We start from the raw sequence: 27,538 nt of genomic DNA on the forward strand, positions 1-27,538 counted from the left end.
ATGACCATCATTTGTATTTGGATTTGGATTCAAATCAAATTGGAATTTTAATGATTTAGAATCCAACTTTTTTTGAAAAAAAAAAAACCATAATTTGATTAATCCAATTTGACCATATAAAATCGAATTTTCTAATTGAAAAAAAACCTTATAGTATTCATGGGCCAAAATTGCTGGTTTCAGCCCAGACCGGCTTGTGGCTGTGGGCCAAAACATCATAATGGGCAAGGCAGAGTGTTAAGGAAACGGTCTGTGTCTCCTTCTTATGGGCCTTGGACTCATGTTCTGTGCTTTCATGTCCTAATACAGCAAGAGAGATAGATCAAATGGGTGGTGTAAAATTGTAGTGGAAAGCAGTATAAATAATCAACTGAAAATGGTGAAATTTCAACTTGGGATATCATCCAGGAAGGCCTTTCCCATGATAGTGAACAAATTTGATCAGCCAGAAATTAAAGATAAACTTCACCTTCTGCTAACTAGAAAGAAACAATTCAGACATGCCATTGATGCATATTTCATGTTCTCTTCAATAACGTCTTCCCCAGGCCTATACTCATTTGGTGGAAAAGATAAAAAGAAATGAAAGATGAGTTCTGATAGCTTTTTCCTCTTCCTTAATTATTAATTTCATGGGATTGTTGGGATGAAGATGATGAGATAAGGGTCTGATATTGCCACCCTTCTTCCAGCCCATCAGAAATGTTACTGCCATTCCTGTAAATTGCATAGAGCACTAGCTGTGCTGCCCCAAGTAAAAATCCAGCTCCATTTGGTACCTACACATACACCACAACAATGCATGAAATTTTCACTTTAAATATTTTATAAATTTATTTATCAAGCTTTCTTTCTAAATTAAGTGATATTTTGAGTGGTCCGTTAATAATTTTTCAGTCCCAATCCACTTAAGGCCAGGTGTTTGGCAGTAGCGATTGGCAGCCAAGATTACTATCAGCGTCCCGTAGCAAAAATAGCCACGTTTCCATTTCCTTACAATGATTAATTCATCTCAACTAATAGTCAACCATTGTATCCAAAGCTTAGCGTTGGGTTAACAAATTAGAGAGTTAGCTAATAAAATTGCACCTCCATGATCCCTTTGCTGAGAGAAACTCACTTACCCCAAGAAAATAATCACTTGTGAGAAAAGCATACAAGCTCCAAATCCCTCCATTCAAGAAAAGGAAGAAGGAGAGCAGGAACGGCATGTACTCCACACTCTTACTGCTAATCACTGTTTTCTGTAAAGACAGACGTACGTTTGTGTTAGAAAGACAACCTCCATCACATGAATCAATGGTTTCTGATCATGATTGTGTCCAGGACAATAAATTATTTGATTGTAAGGACCCCAAGAATCATGCTTCCACTTGTCCGAGAATGATCTTGTCTAGGTTTAATGAAAGATTTTTAACCTTTACAAAGATCTGTGTCAACATGCAATAAGAGATTAATGATGATAACCTTAGTATAGAATTCATATTATCTACAATGAGAAGCATGAGAACTGAAACTTTCAACCATTGAGCTTCAGACCCATCACCCACATATGTTAAAGTGATAAAAACCACTCACCATAGCAGCTAGAGGCGAACCATACATAAGAATATTGAGACCAGAACACATGAACCCTGTCACATTAATCCGCACTTGTCCATGCAACGCCAAGCCAGTAACCAGAACTGCTGCTGCTAAGAACCCCACATCCAAGATCCCAACCAGAATACTTGTCTTAGCCTGCACCACCACGAATTTGAATCATTTGATGATCCATTTATGGGAATTGTTTCCGTTTCTGATATAACGTACCCTCATTTTTGGTGGTGCATATACAAGGAAGAGAGTTACGTATACGATTTCCACCAGGATTCCAAAACCATTAACAGTAGCTACAAGGAAGGCTCCTGGTTTGATGATGCCATAGTAGGTCCATAAGGCTGCATTTAGTAATGTGCAGATATAAGGAAGACTGTCAAAGTCCTCAGTGGATTTTCGCTTTACAATTCTCCAAAAAGTTCTTCTGCAAAATAATCAATCCAAGAGCTAAAAACCAGCTTAAACAGACAATCATAATTAAGAAGGGTGAAGAGTTTTACGCTGGAGAAAGAAACATGAGCACTGAGATCACGTTGCCTGGAAAAAGAGAGAAGAAAATCAGAAGTTGTAATTATGGTAAAATTTTAGCAAGAAGATTATGCTTCCTCTTACCTATCACTCCAAACACCAAACTCAAGATTTCCATTCTATGAAATCGGCGGTTTCCTTGAATTCTCCAAATGGAAATGAAAAGAGAGTTGGTTAAATGTGGAGAGAGAGAGAGAGATTCTTTGTATCAACATGAGTCTTGTAAATTTACTTGGAGATATTGATTTTCTTTCCTGCCCAAAAGAAATGGACTGCATAACTTGCAAAAATGTCAATGAATTTTTTCCTTTTTTGGGAAATTAGATTTTTATTCAACATGAAACTCGAAGTTTAATTTTTACAATTCTTCTAATATAAATAAATCCTAAATCCTCATTTTGTGTGTGGTTAAAAGGATGACAGCAACCTTTATGCTGAAGCAATGAAAATCAATGTGGAATTGCATATGACACAAAAAGATTATTGATGAGTAAATAGCTTAAATAATTGTATGTAACTTTCATACACAGTATTTGTCACACGTCTAAATTTTTTATTGGTAAAGCAAATTAATTATGATTAACTCTTGTAATATTGTATTCATTACAATTAATTAAATATGGTTGTTTATTTATTATTATAATATCAATAAATAAAATTAATAATAAATAATTGCATTTGAATAAATATTAACAAGTGTAATATTATGGATTTTGTGGAAAATGAGGTTGTTAAACAAACTCGGAAGACTCGAGCAAGATGAGGTGGGCATTGGGAACCCGAAATGTAATTAATAATGTGGGCCCTGAATTATTTGAATTATGAATCACGTGCCTTCTTGAATTGAAAGAAACCTCTGTTTCTGTACTATTGGTCCAGGATTATTGGGACTTTTGTGGTGGGTATCTTTTTTCTTCAATATCACTTTATTTTGCTCTCTCACTCTAATTTTCTTTTTCATGTTTTATTTTTCTATCGCTTATTTATTTAATTAATCATATAATGAAAATTTAAAATCTCTCTAGTATCCGATATGACCTTTCATGAAAAGAATGCGGGGCCTATTGTGTCGGATAGGCCCAATTCAGATTCGATCGCAAGGAAAATCTGTTAAGACTTTGGGATGTTGATTTCAATAGCATCCTTTAACAATAAAGATACCAGATCGGCCCCAAATGGAAAAGCAAAGAATATCAAACGGTGAGAATTCAATTTCCTGAAAATCACGCCCTACATACTGCTGATTCCGATTTTCAAACACGCTACTGAATCCAAACTAGCTCACACACGCATCCATCTAAAACCCAAAAAACCACTACCCAAAAAAACTCTTAACTCCAGCCTAAAAAACCGGTACCCAAAAGACCTCAACTCCAACCTAAGGCCCAGGCTCCAAACTAGCTCACACACCCATCCACGACCTACGCAGCACCACCCACAAAACCAGTCAAATCCAACCTAAGGCCCAGGCTATATGATGTTCGCACACTAATTCTGCTTTTTATCTTTTGATAAAAGATAAATGTGCACACACACGTTGAGATATGCAATAATTCATTTTCTAGAGGCTAAAGCCAAAGTAAATTGTAAGACCCGCTTTCAGTTTTTTGACATTCTAATTTAATCATGCGGGGCGTTCGTTGTTATTTTCACAGGCAGCAGCATAATCAAAAGATCATCGTATCTATTTAGACATAACCATATAAAAAATATTATTTAATATCTAAGCTCTCATTTCTTAGGTAATCCTTATTGTCTACATTTTTCCATGTTATACATTATTAAGCTACTAGCTTAGCATTCGGAAAAGGGAAGAGGAAAAAAGATTCAAGAAAAATGAGTCCCCCAATCCAATGGTCACATTAATCTTACAACCGAGATTTTGCTTGTTCCACTGGAGCACTCTGCAACAGGACAGTACAAAAAACATCATTAGAGAATTGCAATATACACAACTTCTGACTTGTCATGGCTCATAGATCCCATTTTGAATGATCAAGGTATACACAACTTGCATGGTACGGATAGTTAAAAAGTTACGTAGGTAGAGAAAATATCTAGAAAGTTGAAGGATCAAAATTAAATGTTCAGAATTCATGATATTAGCAACTTCTGTAATTTATTGTATGAAACGGTTGCCTAGACAATCATTTCATCAATTGGAGAAGTTTCTCCCAACCAAGCTGGGCAAACTCAAGTGAGCTTGTTGCAAAGCGGAAAATCAGTAGCATAACTGCCAAAGGTGAGTCCTAGACAAATGTACACCTTCATAGGCATAGAAAAAACTGCCAAGTCTTCTGGTGCATCATATAATGGGTTTATCTTTCTTGTTATTCCAAATGTAAAATCAATAAACTGTAAGTTTTAGATATCTCACCAGTGGAGCACCCTTGGCAGCTCTTTCAGCCAAGAAATCACAGGGCTTAAAGAATTCTCCGTACATCTTTGACCACTCCTCCAGTCTTGAATTTATATATTTTGATCCAAGAGAATCAGCCCAGAACAAAATGCCTCCCCTGATGCAAACAAAATCAATAAATTAGAGATGATAAGCTCTCAGGGAAACCTCTTCTGCTAGGGGAAGAACACAGACCTGTAAAAAGGAAATCCCATGCCCATAACAGAAGCAATATCCAGGTCTGCAGCTTTAACAGCGATTCCTTCAGCAAAGACTCGGCAGGCTTCATTCACTACTGGGAAGAATATCATCTCCACAATGTCTTTTTCAGGTAACTTAGCAAGCTGCATCAAGGATTAATCCCACAGAATGAGAGAGAGAGAGAGAGAGAGAGAGAGAGAGAGTCCTATGCCAGACACTTCTATATTCTTTTGCTATTCACAAATCAAAATTTTCCATTTTTCAGCATTAGATACAAGTAAAGCATCAAGCTGAGGAAAGCTGGTAGAGAAGAACAATTGTTATGCAGAGAATAGGAGAGGAAAGACACCTTGGGGTCAATGGTAGCACCAGAAATGCTTCTTGCCTTCTCAATGTATTTCCTTAATTCAGGATCTGGACTAGCTTTGCGCTTGTCATCATACAAATAGAACCCTTTGCGAGTAGTTTCCCCTATTATAATCGCATGTAAAATGAAATGCTCAAAACACAGTTTTTGTACAATTGTTACTGACAAGTAGTTTCCCCTATAATAATCACATGTAAAATGTAATGCTCAAAACAAAGTTTTAACACAATTGTCATTAACCAAGTTAGAGCAAGTCTCTAAAGTTCAGCGGCTACAATTCTACCCTCCACTTATATTTGTGTTGACTGTTGAGGAGAACCATAGATTACAAATGGAAGAAAGACTACCTGCTCTCTTGTCCTCTTGCATTAGTGGGATCAGCATTGATTTATAAGTTCGCTCAGGGAAATTCTCAACAAATTGCATGCCAGTTGCGATTGCCACACCAAAACCAACCAGATCACACAACCTACATCACAAATGAAGTATTGAACTTGTTCAATGGGAGGAATCAGTGAAGCCACATCAGCTTAAGATGCAATAAATTCAGTTTATGAATATTTCTGTCTCCAGTTAAAATGCGAGAAAAGATAGAACCATGTTTTTTCCATTGTGTAAAGTACCGGAATGGACCCATTGGCATTCCAAATTTGGTGATTGCCCTATCAATCTGATAAAGATCCATCCCGTGTTCAACTAGCAAAATAGCAGCTTGGGTGTAGGGGAAAAACATCCTGTTGACAGCAAATCCTGTGCAATTTCCAACTACAACAGGAGTCTTCTTTATTTTCTTTCCAACATCTAGTAAATCCACAATTACTTGGGGTGACGTTTGGTTGGTACGAACAATTTCCAAGAGTGGCATGACATGAGCCGGACTGCATCAGGAACACAACTAAAGGGTTGAGCTAAAATGAAAAGTAGGGGAAAGCTCTTATTTTACACACACAAATAACCACTCAAAAAATACAGGAAGACAGAGAGATGGAAGATGTTACCTAAAGAAATGAGCTCCAATAATCCGATCCTGGGACATGGTCCTCTGGCCAATCAAATTCAAGTCAATTGTGGAGGTGTTGCTGGCAAGAATGCAATGTGGTGGGCAATATTTTTCAAGATCAGCAAATATTTGTTGCTTCAAAGAAACATTTTCAATAACAGCCTGTTACAAGAACCAAATACAAATAATTGAGATGAAAATTGTCTACTTTCAGAATAATAAAAAATAAAAATATTATAACAAATCATCAAACATTCCATTTTACCTCAATGACCATATCCACATCTTTGAAGCTTTCATAATCAAGAACACCCTTAAGAAGAGAGAGGGTCTTTTCAAACTTCTCTTGAGACATTTTTCCTTTCTTGACACGGCTTTTTAGGTTGGCTGAGCATAAAGGAATATTTTATCAAAACCATATAAATCCAAAAAGCATGCCAAAAAATAATAATTTGAAATTACACAATAGTCAAGTACAAGCAAATATCTTAAGAGAAGCCCAAGACATCACCTCTAACTCTATCGATTCCAGCTAGCAAGAACTTTTCATTTACTTCTTTCAGAATAACCTGGTAATTACTAAGGATCAATGCAGTTGCTATGCCAGAACCCATTAGTCCTCCACCAAGCACTGCAACCTTGTTCACTCGTCTAGGCATCAAGCCTCTGTCAGTAACTCCAGGAACCTATTCAAGATTAAAGGATAACAAATTAATTAATTTACATGGTGATATTAGTTATCATGATGGCAAAATCTGATTTAGCATTGCAACTCCAAGGAAGTGGAAATGAACAACCAACAATTCCATAAGTGAAACTGCACAGAACCTTTGTGGTTCCACGCTGAGCAAAAAAGATGTGGACCAAGCTCTTGCAGGTGTCAGAACGAACGAGTATTTGAAATTCGTCAGCCTCCTGCAAACGTCAAAAGTTTTATCAGACAGTTGCCCTTAGCTGCTACTAGAAGCAACAAAAAGAATATAGAAGATGGATCAGAACCTTCCAGAGTCCAGCTCGAGGACCAGAAACTATACCCTCTTCAACGACATCGATGCAAACTAATGGATGTTTGAGATTAGGAGCCTGTTTCCGAGCTTGTGCTCTTGCAAACTTGAAAATCTCCCTCGCTTCTCCAAGGGAATCTAACTTGTCAGTCTTGTAAAGGCTAGCAACCCAGGGCTTTCTACGCTCCAAGATATCAAGGGCCCATTGACGTGCAGTGCTCACCAACTCATTAGGTGAAACTACAGCATCTACAAGCCCCAAAGAATGAGCTTCTTGCCCTTTGACTGGTTTTGATGTCTACATCAGAGAGAATAGAATAGAGATAAGTTTATGACAATCTAGCTACAATGTAAACCTGTAGAAGATGCAATGATCAAGCTATAGAAAAATCTAGCTAGAACATACCAACATCATTTCAAGGGCCTTTGTTATACCAACAAGACGTGGAAGTCTCTGTGTTCCTGAGTCGATTCAGTAGAAGAAGATTAAAAGGAAAGAAAATCTCAGTTAAGCATGAAATCAATACCAAAGTCTCATCTTGTAAATGTAGATTATATCTTATGGAAAAAAGTAGCGACAATATGGAGCAGTAAAATAATTTAAATATGTTAGACCTTTATTTATTTAATATTCAGTTCAATGCATGGTGATACACGTCCAACTTATGACATTAGATTATATCAATTACATATGCATTGAGACAATAAACAGGACCAAGATTTGAGCCTATAACCATCAAACTACATCAACTATATATGCATTAAGACATTAGGGAGGAGAAGCACAATAAAAAGCAATTCCAGCAGTCTTCCATAAATAGGGAACATAATGATCAGGCATACCTCCAAATCCAGGAATTATTCCAAGTTGAAGTTCGGGCAGACCCAGTTGTGCTGTGGGTGTTGAGATACGAGCATGACATGCCTGACATAACAATTCAATTAAATTATCTCAAGAATTTGATCAAAAAAGCTACCAGATTGAAATAGATAGCAATACATACCATTGCAACCTCTAATCCTCCACCTAAGGCAAGACCATCAATGGCAGCAACTGAAGGCTTTCTTGCAGCTGGAGAACAAAGCAAGCAGACAACTAGTCAGCACATACCAATGCAATTTTTTCAGAAAATGCTTAAGCCAATGTGAACAAAAATAAAACTGTATCAGGACCTTCTACAGTGTCCGTTAGAATCTCCACAGCTATAAAACCAGGCTTTGGTTGATCCACTGAGAAAACATAATTTGGACATTACTGAACTTGCAATTATGCATTGCTAGAGTATAAAACATATAATACGTTACATGTACCATTTCCCCTTTGAATTCCACCAAATGCAGTAATATCAAAGCCACCAGAGAACTTGCCCTTTGCACCTGCACCATTGACATGACATGTTAGCTTCACATCCCATAGACCCACTTGAACTCAAAAAATGGTTGACAAGCATCCACACAATATAAGCTTTTTTATTTGAAATATAAGCCTTTTTTTATTTGTAACAGCTTCAAACACACCTGTGACAACAATTGCCTTCACATCATCTCTTCTCAAGGCTTCGTCAAAACTATCTTTCAAGCTATTTAGAACTGCAAGAAGACCATAAGAGGAAAAGAGTAATAAGCCCAATGTCTAGTCACAATTATGGAAAATATCATCGTTTCCAAAAAGGTGTAAAGCATAAACGAAGGGAAAAAATAAACAAATAAAAACACTGAAGCAAGCCTAAGCAATTGTCTGATTGTTGTCAAATTTTAGAACAACATAGCCATTGGATCACCCAAAGCCATAAACCCAAAATTTTAAGACCCTGATCAAGTAACGGACTTTTAGCTTATCGGAGGCAAGGAGTACAACTTCTACTGAGAACATGAAGTTCAGTGATAGTAATCTAAATGGGCACCTTTTAGCCTATGAATATTCCTTATCAAATTTTATGGAACTTAACAACCCGATCCACCATATTATCCATCCATCAAATTTCCTATCATTTGAGCATAAACACATTCCCAGAGGCACTCATAATCCTGTCAAATCAAATACACCCAGAATAGATCACTGCATATGAAGCTATCTTATTGTGATCTCCAGAGCCAATCTCTTCTCCCAATCAATGACCATCTAATCCTTGAATCAAATAGCAGGGCAATGTCAAGAAGATCAAAAATCACCAAAACAAAAGCTAACTCGGCTGTGCTTTCAAAAGCTTTGCAGGGAAATAAATCCCACAAAGACAACGCAAACAGCTAAATAATACATGGCTGAAAGCTCGCCGAATAAAAATTAAGAAAGGAAAGTCGATTAAGCTTCACTATGAAAACAAGAGCTCATGAAATGAACTGAGTATATAAAGATCTGGGCAAATAAACGTCAACGGAAAAAAAAAAAAAAAAAAAAAAAAGAGGGTACCATCGAAAGAGAGAGAATTAACAGGAGGATTGATGATGGTGATGACCGCTACACCATCAGCTCCAACATCAATGGTGGTTCTCCCCTTAGCAGCGCTTCCCATGGCTTCTGTACTGAGTGAAAATGGAAGAATGGGATTTGGAAATGGATATTAGTTAGTTGTTGAGAATGATTTAAAGAGGGGATGAAGAAAAGAGAGACGTGCAAGGCTCGGCTGAATGACGCTTGTAAGGTGTAATGTTAGGAAACGCACCTTGTAGAATTGCTATGAGATTTATACAATTGCAGTCGCCGCTGTATGATATTATTATGTATTATTTGTCTTCTAATTTGGATAAGCGCTTATGCTCCAGCTCAATTGCTTTCTGTTGAGCGTGTGGCACACTCGCCTAATTCTTCCCTTTTTCATGCAGCTCCTCCTCCTCTTCCCTTGTTTCTATCGCACAAATGCTGAGAACGTTGGTGGCCAACTCTTTTATTGGCCGAATATACTATTTGATGATGGATTTTTACATTAAAAAATCATTTACATATTATATAAATAATGTTTATTAATTTCAAATGGCCATAAAAATACCCACCAATAAAAAGTATAATTGAAAAGTAATTTTTTTTATTTGAAAAATAGATGAAAATAAAACGAGTAAGGAAAGTAAATGGTTGTTTTTTCTTTTGTATAATCTTTTTAATTTGGCGAGAAAAATGGGGAGAGATTGGAGGAAAATTATACTATTGAAATTAAATTACACGTCATATATAATTCAAATGTAAAAGTAAAGGGATGAAATAGTATATTTTCTTTCTTTTTATATTTTTAACTTTTCAACTAAAGGAAAATAAAATTATTTTAATTTCTTTTATTTTTATTTTCCTTCTATTTGAATAAAATAATAAAAGTAAAAAGTTTTTCTCTCTTATTTTTTTCCTCCCTTTATATTTTGCCAAATATAGACTACAAGTTTTGTCATAAGAGATTATTGAAATTATGTAAAATTTGTTAATTATTTTATACTTTATATTAAAATGTAATTATATAATTTTATATTATATATATTGTATTTTAATTTTAATATTTTTAAATATATATAGGATAATTAAAATGATAATTAATCAAGTATTTTTCATATTCTATCGTATATTTTTAAATATTCTATTTAATTAAATTTTAATAAAATGGATTTTGATATTTATAATTAAATTTTGATAATACTATTGTGAGTTTAGAGTTTGAGTTTATTTATAAAGTATTAGCTATTTAAATTTATTTATATAAATAATTAATTTAATTTAAAAAATATATTTTATACTAATATTTATAATTTTTTTATATATATTTTTAAAAAATAAAATTTAAATATTTTTTTTAAATATTAAAATTTTAAATAAAAATTATTAATAAAAAATATTTTATATATAAATTATTAATTAAAATATATAAAATTAAATAATTTTAATTAATTTGAATGAATTCAACTGCAACTAAAATAAATCAGATTCAAATAATTTAATTTTTATGAGCAGCTTATTCATTTACTTCCCTAATATGTCTACAGTGTTAAAAAAATACTGTACATGGAAGATTCATTTCCACGCGCTTACCTTATGATTTATGGCGATACCAACTTAACAGTACTTTTTGTTAAAATATCACCTCGAAGTTTTAAACATCGCCTCCAAGTTTCAGAAAAAAAACACATTTCATTCTTTAAAAAGTAATTATTATATTTAATAAAAATAAATTAAAATTTGAAAAAAAATAATTAACACTTATTAATTTTTAAAAATGACAAATGCGAAGTATAATTCGGAATAAATAAGAAAATATGTTTTTTTTAAGAAGAATAAACTATTTATTGTTATATGGACGGGAGTTAGAAATTTGATTGATGTTTTCAAAGTTCACAGATCCCTATGCTATCTTTTTAGAACTCATTTCGATACATGTGCCCATAAATCAATAACGGATAGGTATTAAAAATCACACTATATTTTAAATAAAAGAAAATAAAACATTTACACTCAATTATTTTTATTAGTTTTTCAAAGAATGCAACACTAAAATTTTTAACTTTTGTTAAATTATATTATTGCATTATTTTAAATATAATATTATATAAATATTAATAACAGGATATCTGTTGCGCTGCTGGTAAAGGTTTTTTCTGTTATGGGTCGTGGGCCTTCTTGTATGGGCTTTTGAATTTCCAATATATATATTTTTTTTTTTGTTAAACGAGATCTTGGGAAAACTACCTGCATCCAACGACACCGTTCTACTCAGCCTCCCCACTCCCAAAAACTAAAAGAAATTCCCGCGCAAGTGCAACCAAAGCCCTCCAAATTTCTTCCATCCCTTCATCAAAATTCCACACACAAGATTTCATCCGTAGATAGAGATCAATCATGGCCACCGCCTCCACCAGCGGTAGAGACGAAGACCCGCCGCCGCCACTAACCGATACCGAGATCGTAAACCTAGCCCATCAAAATAACCTCCACGCTTACCTTCTTTCAACGTCTTCCCACACTACTGTCCTCTCCTACCTTCACACCCGTTCTCGTTCTCTCACTCCTTCAATCGCCGTCTCCGAGTATACACTCTCTCTACTGTCACTCATTTCTCTCTCTCCGTATCATCCTTCTCTATCTTCCTTACTCTCCTCTCTCCTCTCTACATACACCCATCTCTTCCTTTCTTTCCAAATACCACATGACCCCAATTCCCTCAAAACAATTAATCTTTTCGCCACCCTATTAAACTATGTCCCTGTCAAGGAGCTTGAGTCCATAGTTGAGTCAATTGTAATGGGTTTGTCAAAATTATTAGGTTCTGAAGATACCCAGATACTTGATATTCTTCCGGGTTGTTTTAGCTGCTTGTGTGTTGAAAAAGGAAAGGAATGTGTGAATTTGATGTTGGATAGGATAATTGAGAGTGACTGGTCAAAAGGATTGTTGGTGAAGATGGTTTTTCTCTCAAGGGAACTTGCAGGATTTATTGATAAGGTGAGAGCGAGGGAGCTGTTGGAGAAGGTGTTCAAGGGAATGAAGAGCGTGGACTTACAGGACTTGCCTTTGCTTTCATATCAGTTATTGGTTTTGGCGTCTAAAGGGTTCAATAAAAGGGAAGTGATTGCTGGGATTATGAGGTTTTTTGGGTCTGAATTGGTATCAAAAGCAAGTTCCACCATTAGACAAGTTGAAGGGACTGTTTTGCTTCATGTTAATTTTGCTGTGAAGCAGGATCCCTCTCTGGGGCAGGAGGTTATAGGGCTTGTGAAATTGGACCCCAAGGCTCTTAATCATTTTGCTGTGGCTGTTTTATTGTCTGTTGCAAAAGTTAGGAAGTTTAGTGAGAGTTCCATGGGGATTTTGAAAGCTTCAGTTCTTACAGCTTATAGCGATTATAAGTTTTCCAGGTAAGGATTATCCCTTTCAAATTCCTTAAGTTAAAAATATCAAGCTCTGTGAATAGTTGATATGATAGCTGTTTCCCCTCATGCTGCAAGACAATAAATTCTTGCTTGTAGGCTTTAGTAACCGTGCATCAAGTGTTTGTGTATTCATTGTCAATTTACCATCAATGGCTTTCTTGTCTTAGCGTGAATGAAGACCAGCCTGAAGCAGCGGATTATTGTCTTTAACTCCATTTCAATCTGAAATAGGCTGATTCATGTCAATAAAGCTGTTAATTTTGTTAGTTACTCTATTTTAGTAGTTCGTCAGTGTTGACATTTTTCCCTTTCCACCAATCTAACATTCTAATGTTACTTTGTTTTGGAACGTTTGCCTAACTTTCAGGAACTGTCTGTGGTTACCAGATGATTCAAAGAAAGAATATCTGCAAAATGTCCAAATCATGGAGAAGTCTATATTAAGAGCTGTTAGTTTCTTTTACCACACATCAATCAGTTGGTATGTGTTGGAACATTTTTTTCCAATATATATAAGGCGAGCTTATTTGTCTTCAGGTTAATGAGAGCAACTATGGAAGGGAGCATATTGTTCCTACCATTGTGCAGTTTAGCTTTGCTTTGCTAGAGTCATCGGAAGGGGGAAAGCATGGAGACCTCTGCAATTTTGATGGTCTGTTGGGAATTGAAGAGCTTAGTGTTCAGATGCTGAAAATTTTATTTGATATCCACGACATGGCAAGAAATGAGGTTGTTACAACCTGCTTAAGTAAATGTTATCTGTTATCTTCAGTTTTTTCTCCTCCATTGCTTCTTATTTTCTTTTGGCAGGCTCCTCTAATGTTGATATGAATTTGAGAACAAAAAAAATCTTAATTTGCAAGTATTCCTACTTCCTTCAATTAATTTTGTGTTGGGAGTTATCTCCTCTTGGCTAATGAAGAGTATCCAAAATTCAGACAAATTTGCCAAGGAATTTGTCTTTGGCTAATTAACTAGTGTTACATGAATATAATGTCTAAGCGCAACAATAGTGATTTGCCAACATGTTTCAGATCATTGAGCAGTGCAAGTTGCGCATCCTTTCTTTGAAGCCAGAGCAAAGCATGTCAGTCATAAGGTAACTGCAAGGCACTTAAATATCAAACTTTTTATGAAGTTTGTGTGAAAACTTTGGTTGTTGAACTTTCTTTGCAGACTGGTATTTTCTCTGGTTCAAAGTTATCCTTACCCAGTGTTGGAACATGTTTCTCGTCTGAAGGAATTATTAGATTACTTCACTTTTGTCCGTGGGAATGTTGCCTCATATCTTGTTGCTGCTCTAGCTCCTCTATTCAAATTTAATCGTGATCTTCGGGTAAATGCTTCTCATGTAAAAACTGCAAAATAATTACATAAAAATACTTGACGTTTAATTGGTTCTACAAATTTACATGCCTATTTGTTTCTATATCCAACAATCTGGTGATGAAACTACTCAAAGTTAGATTTATGGTGTACAATTTTTGAAGAATTTCTAAATGCTTTCTATTCATTTGCTATCTTATTTCAACTCATTGAAGTAGTAATGTCATGATTTCTCACAATGCAGGATTATACCATTTTGGTTGTTCGTAAGGCCATGTTTAGAAAAGAAGATGCAGTTCGTCTTGCAGCGACAAATGCTACTATTAGTGTTCTATTGGCAGAAAAACAATCCACAAGAGATGGCCTATTCTCCTTTCAAGACTCATCAAGCCAAGCAAGTTGCAGCCAGAAAGCTGAAATACCCTGTGGCTATTCTGGAGGTCTTTTTCAAGAGTTGAGTGGTTTACTACAAAGATGTCTTTATCTGCAGGTTACATCTTTGTATTCCTTTTTTAAGATGGGGTGTGTTTTCACTCAAATTTGCTCTTGTCAACTGTCTAAACTGTCAGATCAATTGCTGTCTTCAGGCAAAAGCGAAGAAAGCCATGTATCATGGTCTTTTGAGGCTTGTCTTGGCAGATCCAGCAAGTGGGGGAGCTGTATTTGATTTCCTCTTGCCTCACTTCCTTCATTTTTTCAAGGAGGTAGTTAGTCAATTCATATTGGAGTTATTTGTGAATATCATCTTAAAGTGGACACCTTGACTTAGCTTGTTTTATATGTAGGTTCTTACTTCTTAAGCAATCCGGTTTTTTAACTAGTATATAGAAGTAATTAAATTCTGTGCCTAACATTGGAACCTGTTATTAACAGGATGATGTTGTTCAACTTCAAATTGGTAGCTGTGTTAAATCAGATGGTGGCCAAGTTGTCATTGAAGAGCCTCTGGATTGTCTTCTATCTTGTGTTTCTTGGATTTTGCTCCTTCAACCACATGATAAAGCCAGTAATCCAGATTCCTTAGGGGCATGTTTTGGTTTCTCCCTTTCTCAAGAGAACGAGGTATTATTAGTTTCATGAAATTGAGTAGATTTGTTGGGAAATGTTAAGGCATGAAGGTTTAGTTACATTATATTATTCAATTGCTGCAGGTAGGAAGACATCTGTCCGGTGAGGCATTCTCCAAGGCATTCTTGCAGATTCGAAAATTTCTAAAGAAGGGAAATTTGGAAGGTTTGGGACGTTTAAAATTTAGCACTATAATTCCTTAATTTCTTTTGATACACTGTCAGGCTTTTGCAGAGAAAGTGTAAATGATTTATAAGGGTTGTATATTTTCTATTTACGGTTGAATGTAATATAAACTACATAGATAAGGGTTAGTTTTCATTGGCGGCCTCATGTTGTGGCTAGAAATGATCACCTTTGCTGGTAAACTATTTGGTATTTATGTGTACGATTCCTTTATATGTTCGCTTTCACTTTGAGTTCATGAAATCTAGAAGATAACGTTAAATTTTGAAAATGAGTTTTTCTTTCCCTGAAAACAGCTAACTTTCTTGTCTGGGAAAACATTTCTTTCACCATTTTTTTAAAAATGTCACAACATCGGAAAATTATATATATATATATATATATATATATATATATATGTTTCCTGGAACATTTTCCTGGTACAAATTAAGCTTTAATATTTTTGAACTTTTTTGGGGTTTAAGGAGTCTTTCTTTGGTGAAAGCATGTGCGAAAATGTATTTTCTGCGGATGAAAACTCTTGCTTATTAGTTTCCCTCTCTTCATGTCAGATCAGACATTCTTAGTGCGACACAGGGTTCTGGTTCTACATCTGTAGAAGAAGAAAATAAAAAATGCCGAGCATTGATTTTATCAGGCATTATTGAGGTGGTATTGAATACTATTGCTACTGAATTGGAGAAAGCGACGGATTTGAACAGGGAAGATCTTGAAAAGGAAATTCTTGAGTTCGTAAATTTTAATGAGTCACTGGAAAAGTATACTTGTGCAAAGCAGAGTTCTGTCATCAGAAGTCAGAACGTACAAGCTAATGCGCTTGAAATACCTTATCTTAGTAATAAGGGATTGACTCAAGAATGGATTCCATTCTTTGCAACTTCAAGTCTCTGTCAGCTAATGAAAACAGCAATAAGTCTACACAATAGTGAACGCTCTCGAAGTTCTGCAGCTTCCCAAAACCATAGCCAGTTGCCCTCAAGGGAGACATCGAAATGCTTTAAGATTATTCGTTTTGTCTTGAATAGTTCCCTTCATCACATAAGATCTTACTGCACTGGAAGAAAAGAAGAACCGTTGAAGACTTTAATATATGGGGAAATCAATTTAATGGGTCCTCCTTTGCTGAAACTAATTTGCTTGCTTAATTCAGGACCAAAGCTTGCAACAGATCAGAAAAAGGAAATGAAGGGGAAAAAGGATGTTGAAGGCGGAAAGGAGCACCTTCACCTAGCCTTAATCTGTTTGAAGGAATTGATTACAATTAGTTTGAAAAATTCACACTCAACTAGCTTGCTTGAAGATTTGTTGTCAGTATCTACTCTCAAGTATGAGATCGATGAAGAAGATGAAGAAATTTCCAGGATTGCTGATCAACAGATAAGAATCAAGATGAATTTCATTGTCAAAATTCTGAGGCCACTGATCACTGAGCTTCTAGCACAATCATCTTTTCATGAGATCGAGGTACATTCATTATCTGTGCCTCATTTGATCCATCTTTCTTGCTGAATTTTATTAATTTCCAAAGATAACACCATTTGAAGTGTCATTTTGATTGTCAGATTGTCTGTGAGATGTTATTGTTGGTTTGTGAGAAATTGCCCTCCAGATGGAGGAATTCTAATGGGTCCTGGAGTATTCATCTCTGCAAAAAGAATGGTGGCATTAGAAATTCCAAGGTTGCTAGAAGGGTTGCTGAACTTGCAATTTCTTTAAGCTCACCACCGGATGATTTAGTTGTAGCTCAATACATGGCTGAGGAACTACTGCATGTCATTGGATCGGAGAGGAACACCCAAATAGAGATGACTGAATCTTACACCATAATAAACCAGTCGACAAGCACTGCTATAAGTTCATGCATACTAAAGTTAATTGAAGCAGTTATCACTGATATGGATTGGGCCGTGAAAAAACTAAAGATGTTCTCTCTGGTATTGCAGAAAAGCATTCATCTTAGTCAGAATGGAGAAGAGGTTTCTGAATTCCTGGTTGAGGATAATCTTTACTTGAGGGCTGAAGCAGTGGTGAAAGTACTATCTTGCTTTGTTTTGATGAGGCTTAAGGGTAAATAAGCAGTTTGCATGGACAAATTATTCTGTTGTATATACTGTTCCGTGTCCAAGTATTATATAGTTTTACTGTTAAATAATTATATGCAGATCCCCAAGCAGAGCATTTTCTGAGATTGACTGCAAAGTTTTACAAGCACTTGGCTCAGATTTCAAGACTCAGAATTGCTCCAAAAGGATGCAAACAACTCATCCCTTGTCCGACTTTCCAGAGGCTTGTGGAAATAACCTGCAAGCAGCTCACAGTTCCTCTTTATAAATTTGTTGCGGAATTACAAAGGGTATTTTGGTTCTGTCACCACCTGTAAAAGTAACATAAACATAGGATATGTGTTTTTCTTTCAAGAAATTCTTGTTTATGGATTCTATTTAATGGGATTTGCAGGAACAACAAGAAAATCCTAATACTAAGGGTATCATCAACAAGATCAAGAGAGAGAATAAATGTATTCCTGATCTGATTTTTCAGATAGAAGATTATGAGAAATATCTCATCCGGCTCAGCAAGGTGAGCAAAGTGAATTTACTGAAGCATGCCAAGCGTAGCACCTCTAGGGATTTCAGAATATTAGATAAGAGGAACAGTGGAGAAGATGCTCCAAATAGCCATGAGGCTGCCAATGACAATGAGGGTAGATTACATGATTCAGAGGACAATGAATCAGAAAGGATTTTGTCACCTCATATGGATAGTCCTAATGCTGCAGAGGAATCTGACGTTGAGAATGGGTGCAGTGTTTCTAATGGCAGGAGAATAAAGAGGAGTAGAGTTGTGCAGGACTCTGACGATGAAACATAGGAAAACAATTTTGCTTTGAACAAGAGCCTCACATGGGCAAAGAGTTGCAATCTCCATAGAACGTCCTGCCCCCTTTCATATGGCACATTTCATCACATTTTTTACTGAAAATATTTTTCCGATTTTATGATATTGGATGTTGATGACAATTTTAATCTAATAATTAGCATTGAAGTGGTGAAATGAAAATATTCCAGTTTCGAGTACAATGTTTGATATAGATGTTGACATTTTGCTGTCGACGTTCTGACATTTTCAAGCCACTTGAAGGAGTAGAAAGGGGTACCTCCTTTCTTTTGAAAAAGAAAAAAAGAAAAAAGAATGCATTATGAGTGCCAACTTTCAATTAATCTTCCTGTAAATCCCTCTCACAAGTACAAAAATAAGGCTCATGTTATAGGTTTCAAACTCCATAGCCAACTTCACCTTTTGGAAAACACTGGAGTTGTAGATAGTATAGCAATGGTGGTGGTGTTAATTGTGATGATAAGATGATCCCGTTGCTTGAAAGACATCAATCCAAAGTTCCAAACCATTTCAAATAAAATTAAATATACAACTTGAGCACAGTAATCTCTGGCTAGAGTTTTTGGATGCCAGAAGATTTGGTTAAATACATACAGCAACCATTAACTATATAGCATAATGATCATGAACTGGCTGTCCCTATCTTCGTGATGGGTCTCCATCCTCGTCACCCAGATTTGAATAACAGAACTGCTTTCTGGTCCAAATAGAAATAAATAAAGTGGTTTGTCTCATGAGTCACATATGAACCTGTGGATACCAGAAATAAATAAATAAGAAAATGATCATTGAAATTTTATCCAACTGAAGCTACAGCATGACCAGACAAATCCTCCCCACCAACTTGATTCCCCAGTCCTCAATTCCCCAAAGCATATTGATCAACACTAAACAACAAACGCTTGCTTAGTCGCACATGTTTATACTGATGGAGTCACTAGCCTAACCCTACATGTAAATGGCACTAGATTATTTCCCATAAGTGGTTAAGAAGCAAAAGAAATCAAGTAAACAGTCCAGTCATTGTCCATCTATTACACTGTCAATTTCAACTAATTAAGTTGCACTCAATTGGAATAATAATGTCCTAATTCCTAACCAAAAGTTGCTCAAACCAAATAAAAGAATAAAAACCAAGATTGCTTCCGTAACCTACCGAGCAATAGGTCATTACATCCCCAAATTTGTTAAGGACTCGGTCGTGCTAATATCATGTTATTTTCTTTTTTGCATTTTGAATGAGTTAGTTTGTCACGTGAAACTAAATCAATACAAAGGAGAACAAAACGGACTTCCTCTCTCTCAAGATCTAAATTACTTTGTCTACTATGTCCCAACTACTAGTAGAAAGCAAGTAAACGGACTAGTTATTGCCTATCAAAATTGACGTCCAAAACTGACTAAGCCACGTACAACCAAGATTACTAATGAAGCCCTCCCTAGATGCAATTTAACCATGGCCCATTGCATTCCCAAATGAGTTAATTACCAAGCATACTCATATCATCACCTTTCTTCTTTCCATTTCAAACTTGGTTTGACAAGCACACAACTTGGTCAATAGTTTTAATAATGAAGCCTACCACTACTGGACTGCTTTGAACCACAGACACAAATGCATTTGTAAGAAAGAAATTGTTTATGCAAACCTATTACATTGCCTACCAGAGGAACAAACAAAGTTCTTATTTCTCAAGATCCAAATTGCTTCGTCTAAAAATCAGGGCATTCAATGATCTTGACATCAGCCAACATAAAGAGCCAAGATTAGGTGGGGTTGTCATCATGGGTTAGGATGTTCCATCTCTTACACTATGTTTGATTGGAAGGAAGGAGGTGTAAATAAAGGTAAGGAGAGGTTAGTAATTTATGTAACTGTTTGGAAAGAAGTGAGGGAGGTGTAAATAAAAGTAAGAAGAGGTTTACGCCTTATCCTCCCTTACCCCTTAAATATCAATTCTTCTTATACCCCAAAATTTGGTAGGAGGGGGAGGTGAGATATGTTCAAATTTTAATATTTGTTACCCTCCCTTACCCCTCCATTAGTTCATCCTTTCTGAACATGCAGTTTTTCTTATTATAAAGCTCCTTCCCTTCCCTTGCCCTTCCATTAATTACCCCTCCCTCACCTCATCCAAAGTGATCTCAGAGATAAACACTAAAAAATGAAAGAACTTCGAACTAAAGATACACACCAAAAAAAAAAAAAAAAAGAAGTCAAATTAGAACTATTTGCAATGGCTAGTAGCTAATGATCACTCATCAACATCTACTACATAATTTCATTGAACCATTAAACTCATGTCACTATCTGAGTGAGAGCAAGAAATGCAAGCTTTTATCATCCTTTTGTTGAAGAAATAAGTGGAAAAGGCAGGCCTCAAACTGAAGCTTATACCGACAATCAAGCAAAAGTAAATAACATCTGATGTAAGCCTAGATCTAAGTATTCCATGCTTTAACCATAGAAACAGCATCAGCCATCCAGCAAATACTGACTCCAATTAGAAACCAAAAGCATGATATCACAACAATACCCGCAAAATAGCAACTAATATCATCAAATCTGAGCAAAAAACAAAAAATAACAGCCCCACAAAAGCAAAATGGAGTCGAAATGGGGTTACCAAAATTCCGACCAACGATGCAATGCCAAGTGGGTCCATGCCTTCTATCGAACTCCTTCTTTATGTGCTCAGCTACATCCTTCTCTACATTGAGCTTCTCGAATGCCTGAATCAAAAAACATCCAAATAAAAAAAGAAAAGATAATCAAGTAAAAAAATTGAAATGGAAACAAATAAATAGACCAAGTTTAGAGAGAAAGAGAGAGAGAGCTAACAGCGATGGCAATATCGACGGCCTCTTTCTGCATGTCATCTTTCATGTCAGCATTCTTGATGATGATTTTCTTGGCGGTGGGAGCTGAAGCTGGAGAGACTTTCCGATCATCTGAGATGGGTTTAGCCACCAGACCTCCGGTGATGCTTCTTTTGGATTCTTCAGTACTCATTATGCTGGTTGGTCGGGCCGCTTTATTTTTCCTTTGAGATGAAGCTATTGAGTTCTGATTTAGCTTTCAGTGAAATAAAGAGGAGAACAGTTTCTGTCCCACTCTGCGAGAAAGTGTGTCTTTGGATGATTTTATTTCTACTCCCACTCGTGCTTTTGGTTTCCTCTGGCCAAGCAATTTTTATGGCGCGGTGAAAGCAGTTGCTGCTCAGCCGTACTCTGTAAAACGATGTCGTTCAAAGGTTATATTGAACTACTCATCCCCAAGGGGTTATCCACTCCCGTTTGCTTGGGCCTACTCGGGATTAGATTTTGCGAGCCCAAATTACTTTAAAGAGAGAAATAATAAAATATTCATTAAAATTAAACAATAATATAATGTAAAGCCCATCCATGATTTTTTCAACTATGAAATCAAAGTCCACTGGGCTACAGCTTAGTACAAAATCAAGAGACATATAAATCCTCTAATACTCCCAACCTATAACCCAAATAAGTGGAAGCCTAACCGAAAGAAAAAAAGCCCACTGAAGACACTTGGGTCAGCTCTGAAATAAGTACCTCCATTGTCAACATCCACCAAAAACAACGCCCAACAAAGAAGCAATTCCAGGCAAATAACAAAATTAAGCGCCATAAGCCATAGCTACCTGTCACAATTAGAAAGAAGGATTCACCCATGGCGTTTTTAGTCTTTGATAGCCAGAGACTCATTTTGAATAGTCAATCAAGCTTCAATACCTACTTGAGATCAAAACCCACAAAAATTCTCATAATAAACCGAAAATACATCCCAAAACAACACAAAATAGTAAGTAGAGCCATTGAAAGCACATTGACTATCAGTCTATCACTGACCTTTGCTGTCGCCTTCTCTCTCTTTCCCTTTGAGAGAATTAAATTAAAAAATACACAACAAGCAGTTTTCACTTAAGTTAATCAGAGGGCACCATACATATCGTTGGACGCGACGCCGTTTTATGGTTGGGCAGCACTACTTTTAGCTCACCATTTTGAAAATGGACCAGTACAAGTGAAAAAACACTCTCGCACCTTGTCACACCGAGGGACACAGGAAGTGTTCTCTTCTTCGCACTCAAGCGAAATCACAACCCAGTAGCTTCATCTCACAGGAAAATAAGGTATCTAACCAATACAAATAATGAGTACCGAAGAACCCAAGAGAAGCATCACTGGAGGTCTAGTTGGTAAACCCATCTCAGATGATCGAAAAGTTTCTCCGGCTACAGCTCCCACCGCCAAGAAAGTCATCATCAAGAACGCTGACATGAAAGATGATATGCAGAAAGAAGCCGTCGATATTGCCATTGCCGTTAGCTCCCTCCCTCCCTCTCTGTATCTCACTCTATACTTTGCCAAAATATTTGTTCCCTTTTCAATTTTTTTTTTATTTGGATGTTTTTTGATTCAGGCATTCGAGAAGCCCAGTGTAGAGAAGGATGTAGCTGAGCACATAAAGAAGGAATTCGATAGGAGGCATGGACCCACTTGGCATTGCATCGTTGGCCGGAATTTTGGTAACTCCCATATCTACCCTATTTCCTTTTGTGGGGACTTTATTTTTTGTTTTTTGCTCATATTTGATGTAATATGTTGCTATCTTTTTTTGGGTATTGAAGTGCTTTCATCCAAAGATGTGCTTTTGTTTCTAATTGGATTCATATTTTGCTGGATTTTTTATGCTGTTTCTATATTTAAAGCATGAAATACTTAGATCTAGGCTAAGATTGGATGTTACTTACTTGTATCTATCTACTGCCGTGCTGCATAACTGGTTTCTCACCTTTTACTTTTGCTCGATTACCAGTATAAGCTTCAGCTGTTGGCCTGCATTTTGCACTCCTTTCTTCAACTAAAGGATGACAAAAGCTTGCATTCCCCTCCTCGCTCAGAAGGGTACATGAAGTTTAATGGTTCAATAAAATTATGATGTAGTAGATGTGGATGAGTAATCATTAGCTTCTACTCATTGCAGATGGAAATTCACTTTTTTTTGGTGGTGTTTAGCTTTATCTAGTAGTTTACTTTTTTCTTTTTTTTTTTTAATATTCATCTTTGACATCACTTTAACCCAAAATACACCCCACCTAATATTGGCTCTTTTAGGTAGTTTGGTGTTGGCATTATTGAATGCGTCATTTTCGAGACGAAGCAATTTACATCTTGAGAAACATGAGCTCTGTTTGTTCCTTTGTTAGGCAATCTAACAAGTTCATAAGCAATATCTTACTTACAAATGCAATTGTCTTTGTTGCTTGAAGAAATCTTTTCACGGGTGGAATTCATTTTTTGGCCTATTGACCAAGTTGCGCTTGAAAACAAAGTTTAAAATGAAAAAAACAATGGTGTTTAGCTTTTTTCCTAGGTGACTAACTTATTGGAAATTTATTGAACTATGGTTCAATAGCATCTAGAGAGTGCTTTGTCAGTGATCTTGGTTGTGTGTGGCTTAATAAGTCTTGCTAGAAACAGGCAATAAGTAGTCCGGTACTTGCTTTGTAGTTTCTTCTAGTCGTTGGATATGGTAGATAAATCAATTTAAATATTGAGAAAGAGGAAGTCTAATTTGTCTTCTCTGTTATGCACCATAAAATACGTACAATCTCTCTTGCAGATGCAAATGTTGTGCTGCTCAAAGTAACACTTTTGTTGGGGAATTTGTATTGATCATTACTGGCTAAGTTGCATGCTTGATAATTTAACTCATTTTAAAATGCAAAGAAGAAATAACATGATATGAGCACCGCCATGATAGAAGCAGCTCCAACATAATGGGCCAGGACCCAAAACCATTTAGGGTATACTACAGATAGAGGGTGAGAGGTTTGCGAATGCAGCCAAATGGAATAGAAGGACCAAGAAAAGGGCCACCTGGGAAAGAAGATAAGAGGAGGTTATGCCGTTAGTGGAATCCACGGGAATCAATCATTGAAGAATATTAGCTGTTGGGAATCTCTTTTCATGCTTAAATAGTAAAGTGATCATTGTGATTGGTATGAGAAATATTTTGTTCTTTAGCTTGTCTGCTTTTCTAACTTGAGTAGAAGGAGAATTCCTCCTGGAAAAGCTCAGTCATTTGTATTCACAGTGCTTGTTTCTTCAAATTAATTCAACCTGCTCTCCATTCTCTTATTTTCTTCTGTTCTTTTGCTTCTCACTCTATTGTGCCACGTCCTTAAAGATTTGAGGAAGTAATGACCAGTAGCTGCTAGAAGAGGTTCAGCACTCTTGGTTGTACCTTTTTTGTTTGATTTGAGTGACTTTTGGTTAGGAATTAGGCCGATTTTTAACTTCCATTTACGAGTACAACTTAATTACTTGAACTAGATAATGTTATTGGTGGAAATGACTAGGCTGTTCACTTGCTTTCTTTTGCTTATTAACTACTATATTTCACCTTCTATTATCATTCACAAGAGGGAGCTAGTAATTTCAGTTCTGATCGCAACATCTCTAATTCTGAAGACACGGATTTGTTTTCTGTGTTTTTTCCTGTTTCAACTCTAATGAGACTAGTGATGTCATCAATGTGATTTCTTCTTATATAAACATGTGTGACTAAGCAAACATCTGAGCTTCAGTGTTGGTCAATATAGTAAAAGGACTATTACTGCGGGCCTAAGTGGTGATCATGTTGTTTATTTTCCGTAGCATGGTGTATTCATTTCTTTTTACCAGTAATGAACTGATTGGAATGGGAATTGGAGTCTAGATATAGGGAATCAAATTGGTGGGCCTCCGGGAGGGGGGGCGGGGGGATTTGTCTAGTCATCTTGCAGCTTCAGCTTTTGCCAGCTTGTTAGCAGAACATTTCGCTTCCTAGGTTTGCCCAGCTTAATCGATCCATATTGCATGTTTCTTGTGATCCTCGCTGAGCATTCTGCCAGGATTAGTGCTAACCTCCTCTATTACAAATACGGTATGGCTGCTTCAACATCTGCTCAGAAAGTTATTTAGGCAGTCAAATGCCCATGATGAGCGTAATCTTAGTATAACCTCTATTTTTTTTGCTGTCAGACTTAGATATCTGTTTATTTTATTACATGATCTGGACTGCATGTGTTGTCTTCTTAATAAAAACGGAAATTATTTTGAATTCCACCCTTGTAGATGATGTCTGTTTATGCTGTTTGTGGGAAATGGAATACAAGTTTGTTTCATCTCTTAGATGAAATTTCAGGATATTCAGTTTCTCATTTATTTGTTTCTGGTATCCACATTCTACAGGTTCATATGTGACTCATGAAACAAACAACTTTGTTTATTTCTATTTGGACCAGAAGGCAGTTCTGTTATTCAAATCTGGGTGAGAAGGATGGAGATCAATCACGAAGATGGGGATAGCGAGTTCATGATAATTATGCTACATGAATCAATGGCTGCAGTGTGTATTTTTAACAAAATCTACTAGCATGCAAAAAACTCTAGCCAGAGATTACTGTGCCCCAAATTGTATATTTAATTTAATTTCACTTGAATGTTTGTGGCCATTCCAGTCTGTTGCTCCCCTTGTATTCAATATTTAGTGTTTTGGTTTTTAAACTTATTAATTCTGGAATAAGACTAGAATTCAATGTGTTGTACAAAAACTAGAGAAACGTTCTTATGAGAGAAGACTGCTTCTGCTTTTGCATCTTTCAAGACATCCCAGAAAGTATACAAAAGAGACAATTAACAGGAAGTAATTTTCTTTAACCTCTTTTTCTTCCATCTTATCGGGAATTTGTAAATTCCAGAAGGTCTTCATAATTTTAATATTATTGAATAAAAGCTTGTTGATGCTACACACATTTATTTATATATTTTTGCTGTAAGGTATTCCATAATTAAGTATGCAGTGTTGAACTTCATATTCCAAATTAATTCCCACTTGAGGGAATAATGTTCAACTAAGTTGATTGGTTTTGGAAATAGAATCTGGGATTGAATATATAAAACAGAATATTACCTTCAATAATTAACTCCAAAATATGGTATTCTATTCTGAAGACTTTACTAATAAATAATTTGTTAATCTAGCTATTAGGATTGATGAACATTGAAGATAAAATACCTAAACTAGATTTTTTTATGTCAGTAAGAAATTAAATTAAACCAAAATTGAATCCATTTTTAAATTAAAATAAAAATCATTAAAAATTGAATTGAATAAAATCAGTATTAAAGTCGATTGAAATTTAACTAGGATTAGTATGTAAAATTTTAAATAAAAAAAACTTAATATATATAGATACATATGCTCTGTTTTACAATAATTTTATTAGTAGTATTTAAAGTCAAAACACTATTGTTTAAAAATTAAAAAACTAAATTATAAAAAAATATTTTTTATATTATTTAATTAACTATTAATATCTATTAAAATCGTAAATAACTACTAAAATATTTAATATTACCGAATAAGATCATAAAATTTTATGATTGTTTTTATAGATTCCACCACATTTTTATGTATTGAATTCATGGATAATATTTTTCTTTTTTTAAAAAAATGTAAATTTGTGTGAAATGCATTTTTTATCCTAAAAATATTAAAATAAATAATAATTGCATTCTCGTGGGAACCTAAGTGTCCCTTTGCATGGGAGGATTTGTGGATGGCATCACTACAACAAACAAGTGGGGGGCAAACCCTAATTATTCTAACTAGTAGGTATGCTCTGCTATGCTCTTTCTAGGGTTTCTACCTTTCAAACCAGTTGCTTCTACACATTGGAAAGCATAAGATTCTATCCTCTTCTTCTTTCTTTTTTTTAATCTTTGCCTTTCTCTCTAATTATTATTATATACCTCTAAACACAAATACTTATTAATATATTTATTTTTTATAATATAAAAATTTATTAATTAATTTATCAATTTTAAAAAAATATTAACGTATCAAATTTTAAAAAACTTATTAATTAATTTATTTATTAATTTTATCTATTAAATTTTTATTATTTAATTTTTATAATATAAGAATATTTATTAATTTTATCTATTAAATTTTTATTATTTATTTTTTATAATATAAAAAAATTCACAGGTAATTGATTTTTTAATTTAAAAAATAAATTAAAATATTCATATATTAATTAGTCGGG

The 27,538-nt window shown here is 35.3% G+C and overlaps 5 protein-coding genes across 6 annotated transcripts; 2 read left to right on the plus strand and 3 right to left on the minus strand.

Annotated features, from left to right (window-relative positions):
* Positions 1-371: 371 nt before the first annotated feature.
* Positions 372-2,575, minus strand: LOC110611096 (bidirectional sugar transporter SWEET17). The gene is made up of 6 exons (XM_021751221.2): positions 2,212-2,575; positions 2,100-2,136; positions 1,813-2,023; positions 1,579-1,740; positions 1,125-1,244; positions 372-779 (listed from the first exon to the last, which is right to left on the minus strand). The coding sequence occupies exons 1-6, from the start codon at positions 2,243-2,245 to the stop codon at positions 618-620; spliced, it is 726 nt and encodes a 241-aa protein (XP_021606913.1). The 5' UTR covers positions 2,246-2,575; the 3' UTR covers positions 372-617.
* A 1,235-nt stretch (positions 2,576-3,810) lies between these two features.
* Positions 3,811-9,760, minus strand: LOC110611094 (glyoxysomal fatty acid beta-oxidation multifunctional protein MFP-a). The gene is made up of 18 exons (XM_021751219.2): positions 9,508-9,760; positions 8,616-8,687; positions 8,409-8,474; positions 8,271-8,327; positions 8,102-8,169; positions 7,941-8,022; positions 7,504-7,559; positions 7,093-7,395; positions 6,922-7,008; positions 6,605-6,779; positions 6,359-6,480; positions 6,092-6,255; positions 5,717-5,971; positions 5,441-5,562; positions 5,076-5,197; positions 4,721-4,869; positions 4,505-4,643; positions 3,811-4,031 (listed from the first exon to the last, which is right to left on the minus strand). Exons 1-18 carry the CDS (start codon positions 9,608-9,610, stop codon positions 3,996-3,998), a joined length of 2,178 nt encoding a protein of 725 aa, XP_021606911.1. The 5' UTR covers positions 9,611-9,760; the 3' UTR covers positions 3,811-3,995.
* Positions 9,761-11,788: 2,028 nt separating this feature from the next.
* LOC110611405 (Fanconi anemia group I protein) lies at positions 11,789-18,741 on the plus strand. Its single transcript, XM_021751716.2, has 13 exons — positions 11,789-12,926; positions 13,309-13,390; positions 13,479-13,670; positions 13,976-14,040; positions 14,118-14,277; positions 14,512-14,757; positions 14,855-14,971; positions 15,141-15,329; positions 15,419-15,500; positions 16,078-16,985; positions 17,084-17,588; positions 17,684-17,874; positions 17,979-18,741. The coding sequence occupies exons 1-13, from the start codon at positions 11,911-11,913 to the stop codon at positions 18,390-18,392; spliced, it is 4,167 nt and encodes a 1,388-aa protein (XP_021607408.1). The 5' UTR covers positions 11,789-11,910; the 3' UTR covers positions 18,393-18,741.
* A 155-nt stretch (positions 18,742-18,896) lies between these two features.
* On the minus strand, positions 18,897-21,586 carry LOC110611406 (dynein light chain 1, cytoplasmic). The gene is made up of 3 exons (XM_021751717.2): positions 21,262-21,586; positions 21,047-21,152; positions 18,897-19,169 (listed from the first exon to the last, which is right to left on the minus strand). The coding sequence occupies exons 1-3, from the start codon at positions 21,430-21,432 to the stop codon at positions 19,087-19,089; spliced, it is 360 nt and encodes a 119-aa protein (XP_021607409.1). The 5' UTR covers positions 21,433-21,586; the 3' UTR covers positions 18,897-19,086.
* A 605-nt stretch (positions 21,587-22,191) lies between these two features.
* LOC110611407 (dynein light chain 1, cytoplasmic) lies at positions 22,192-26,171 on the plus strand. Of its 2 annotated transcripts, XR_002487358.2 has the most exons (4): positions 22,192-22,764; positions 22,864-22,969; positions 23,260-23,348; positions 25,680-26,171. XR_002487358.2 is itself a non-coding variant. In XM_021751718.2 (3 exons), the coding sequence occupies exons 1-3, from the start codon at positions 22,594-22,596 to the stop codon at positions 25,760-25,762; spliced, it is 360 nt and encodes a 119-aa protein (XP_021607410.1). In that variant the 5' UTR covers positions 22,198-22,593; the 3' UTR covers positions 25,763-26,171. The 2 variants fall into 2 exon arrangements, 1 of the variants encoding a protein (XP_021607410.1); XM_021751718.2 differs by lacking the exon at positions 23,260-23,348 and having other exon boundaries at positions 22,198-22,764.
* Positions 26,172-27,538: the final 1,367 nt, after the last annotated feature.

This window comes from Manihot esculenta, chromosome 3, assembly GCF_001659605.2.
Source record: "Manihot esculenta cultivar AM560-2 chromosome 3, M.esculenta_v8, whole genome shotgun sequence".
NCBI classification, from domain to species: Eukaryota; Viridiplantae; Streptophyta; class Magnoliopsida; order Malpighiales; family Euphorbiaceae; genus Manihot; species Manihot esculenta.

Bases quoted from the DNA above. Each gene is read 5' to 3' on its own strand.
- LOC110611096 (XM_021751221.2), bottom strand. From the start codon at position 2,245: ATGGAAATCTTGAGTTTGGTGTTTGGAGTGATAG. The intron at 2,024-2,099 runs GTAAAACTCTTC...ATTATTTTGCAG, and splicing joins CTCATGTTTCTTTCTCCAGC to AAGAACTTTTTGGAGAATTG. The intron at 780-1,124 runs GTAAGTGAGTTT...GTGTATGTGTAG, and splicing joins CAAGTGATTATTTTCTTGGG to GTACCAAATGGAGCTGGATT.
- LOC110611094 (XM_021751219.2), bottom strand. From the start codon at position 9,610: ATGGGAAGCGCTGCTAAGGGGAGAACCACCATTGATGTTGGAGCTGAT. The intron at 6,481-6,604 runs GTGATGTCTTGG...CTTTATGCTCAG, and splicing joins TGGAATCGATAGAGTTAGAG to CCAACCTAAAAAGCCGTGTC. The intron at 5,563-5,716 runs GTACTTTACACA...TTTGTGATGTAG, and splicing joins ATGCCAATGGGTCCATTCCG to GTTGTGTGATCTGGTTGGTT.
- LOC110611405 (XM_021751716.2), top strand. From the start codon at position 11,911: ATGGCCACCGCCTCCACCAGCGGTAGAGACGAAGACCCGCCGCCGCCA. The intron at 13,671-13,975 runs GTTGTTACAACC...AACATGTTTCAG, and splicing joins ACGACATGGCAAGAAATGAG to ATCATTGAGCAGTGCAAGTT. The intron at 14,758-14,854 runs GTTACATCTTTG...TGCTGTCTTCAG, and splicing joins AAAGATGTCTTTATCTGCAG to GCAAAAGCGAAGAAAGCCAT.
- LOC110611406 (XM_021751717.2), bottom strand. From the start codon at position 21,432: ATGAGTACTGAAGAATCCAAAAGAAGCATCACCGGAGGTCTGGTGGCT. The intron at 21,153-21,261 runs GTTAGCTCTCTC...TTTTTGATTCAG, and splicing joins CCGTCGATATTGCCATCGCT to GCATTCGAGAAGCTCAATGT. The intron at 19,170-21,046 runs GTAACCCCATTT...TGGTATCCACAG, and splicing joins CATCGTTGGTCGGAATTTTG to GTTCATATGTGACTCATGAG.
- LOC110611407 (XM_021751718.2), top strand. From the start codon at position 22,594: ATGAGTACCGAAGAACCCAAGAGAAGCATCACTGGAGGTCTAGTTGGT. The intron at 22,765-22,863 runs GTTAGCTCCCTC...TTTTTGATTCAG, and splicing joins CCGTCGATATTGCCATTGCC to GCATTCGAGAAGCCCAGTGT. The intron at 22,970-25,679 runs GTAACTCCCATA...CACATTCTACAG, and splicing joins CATCGTTGGCCGGAATTTTG to GTTCATATGTGACTCATGAA.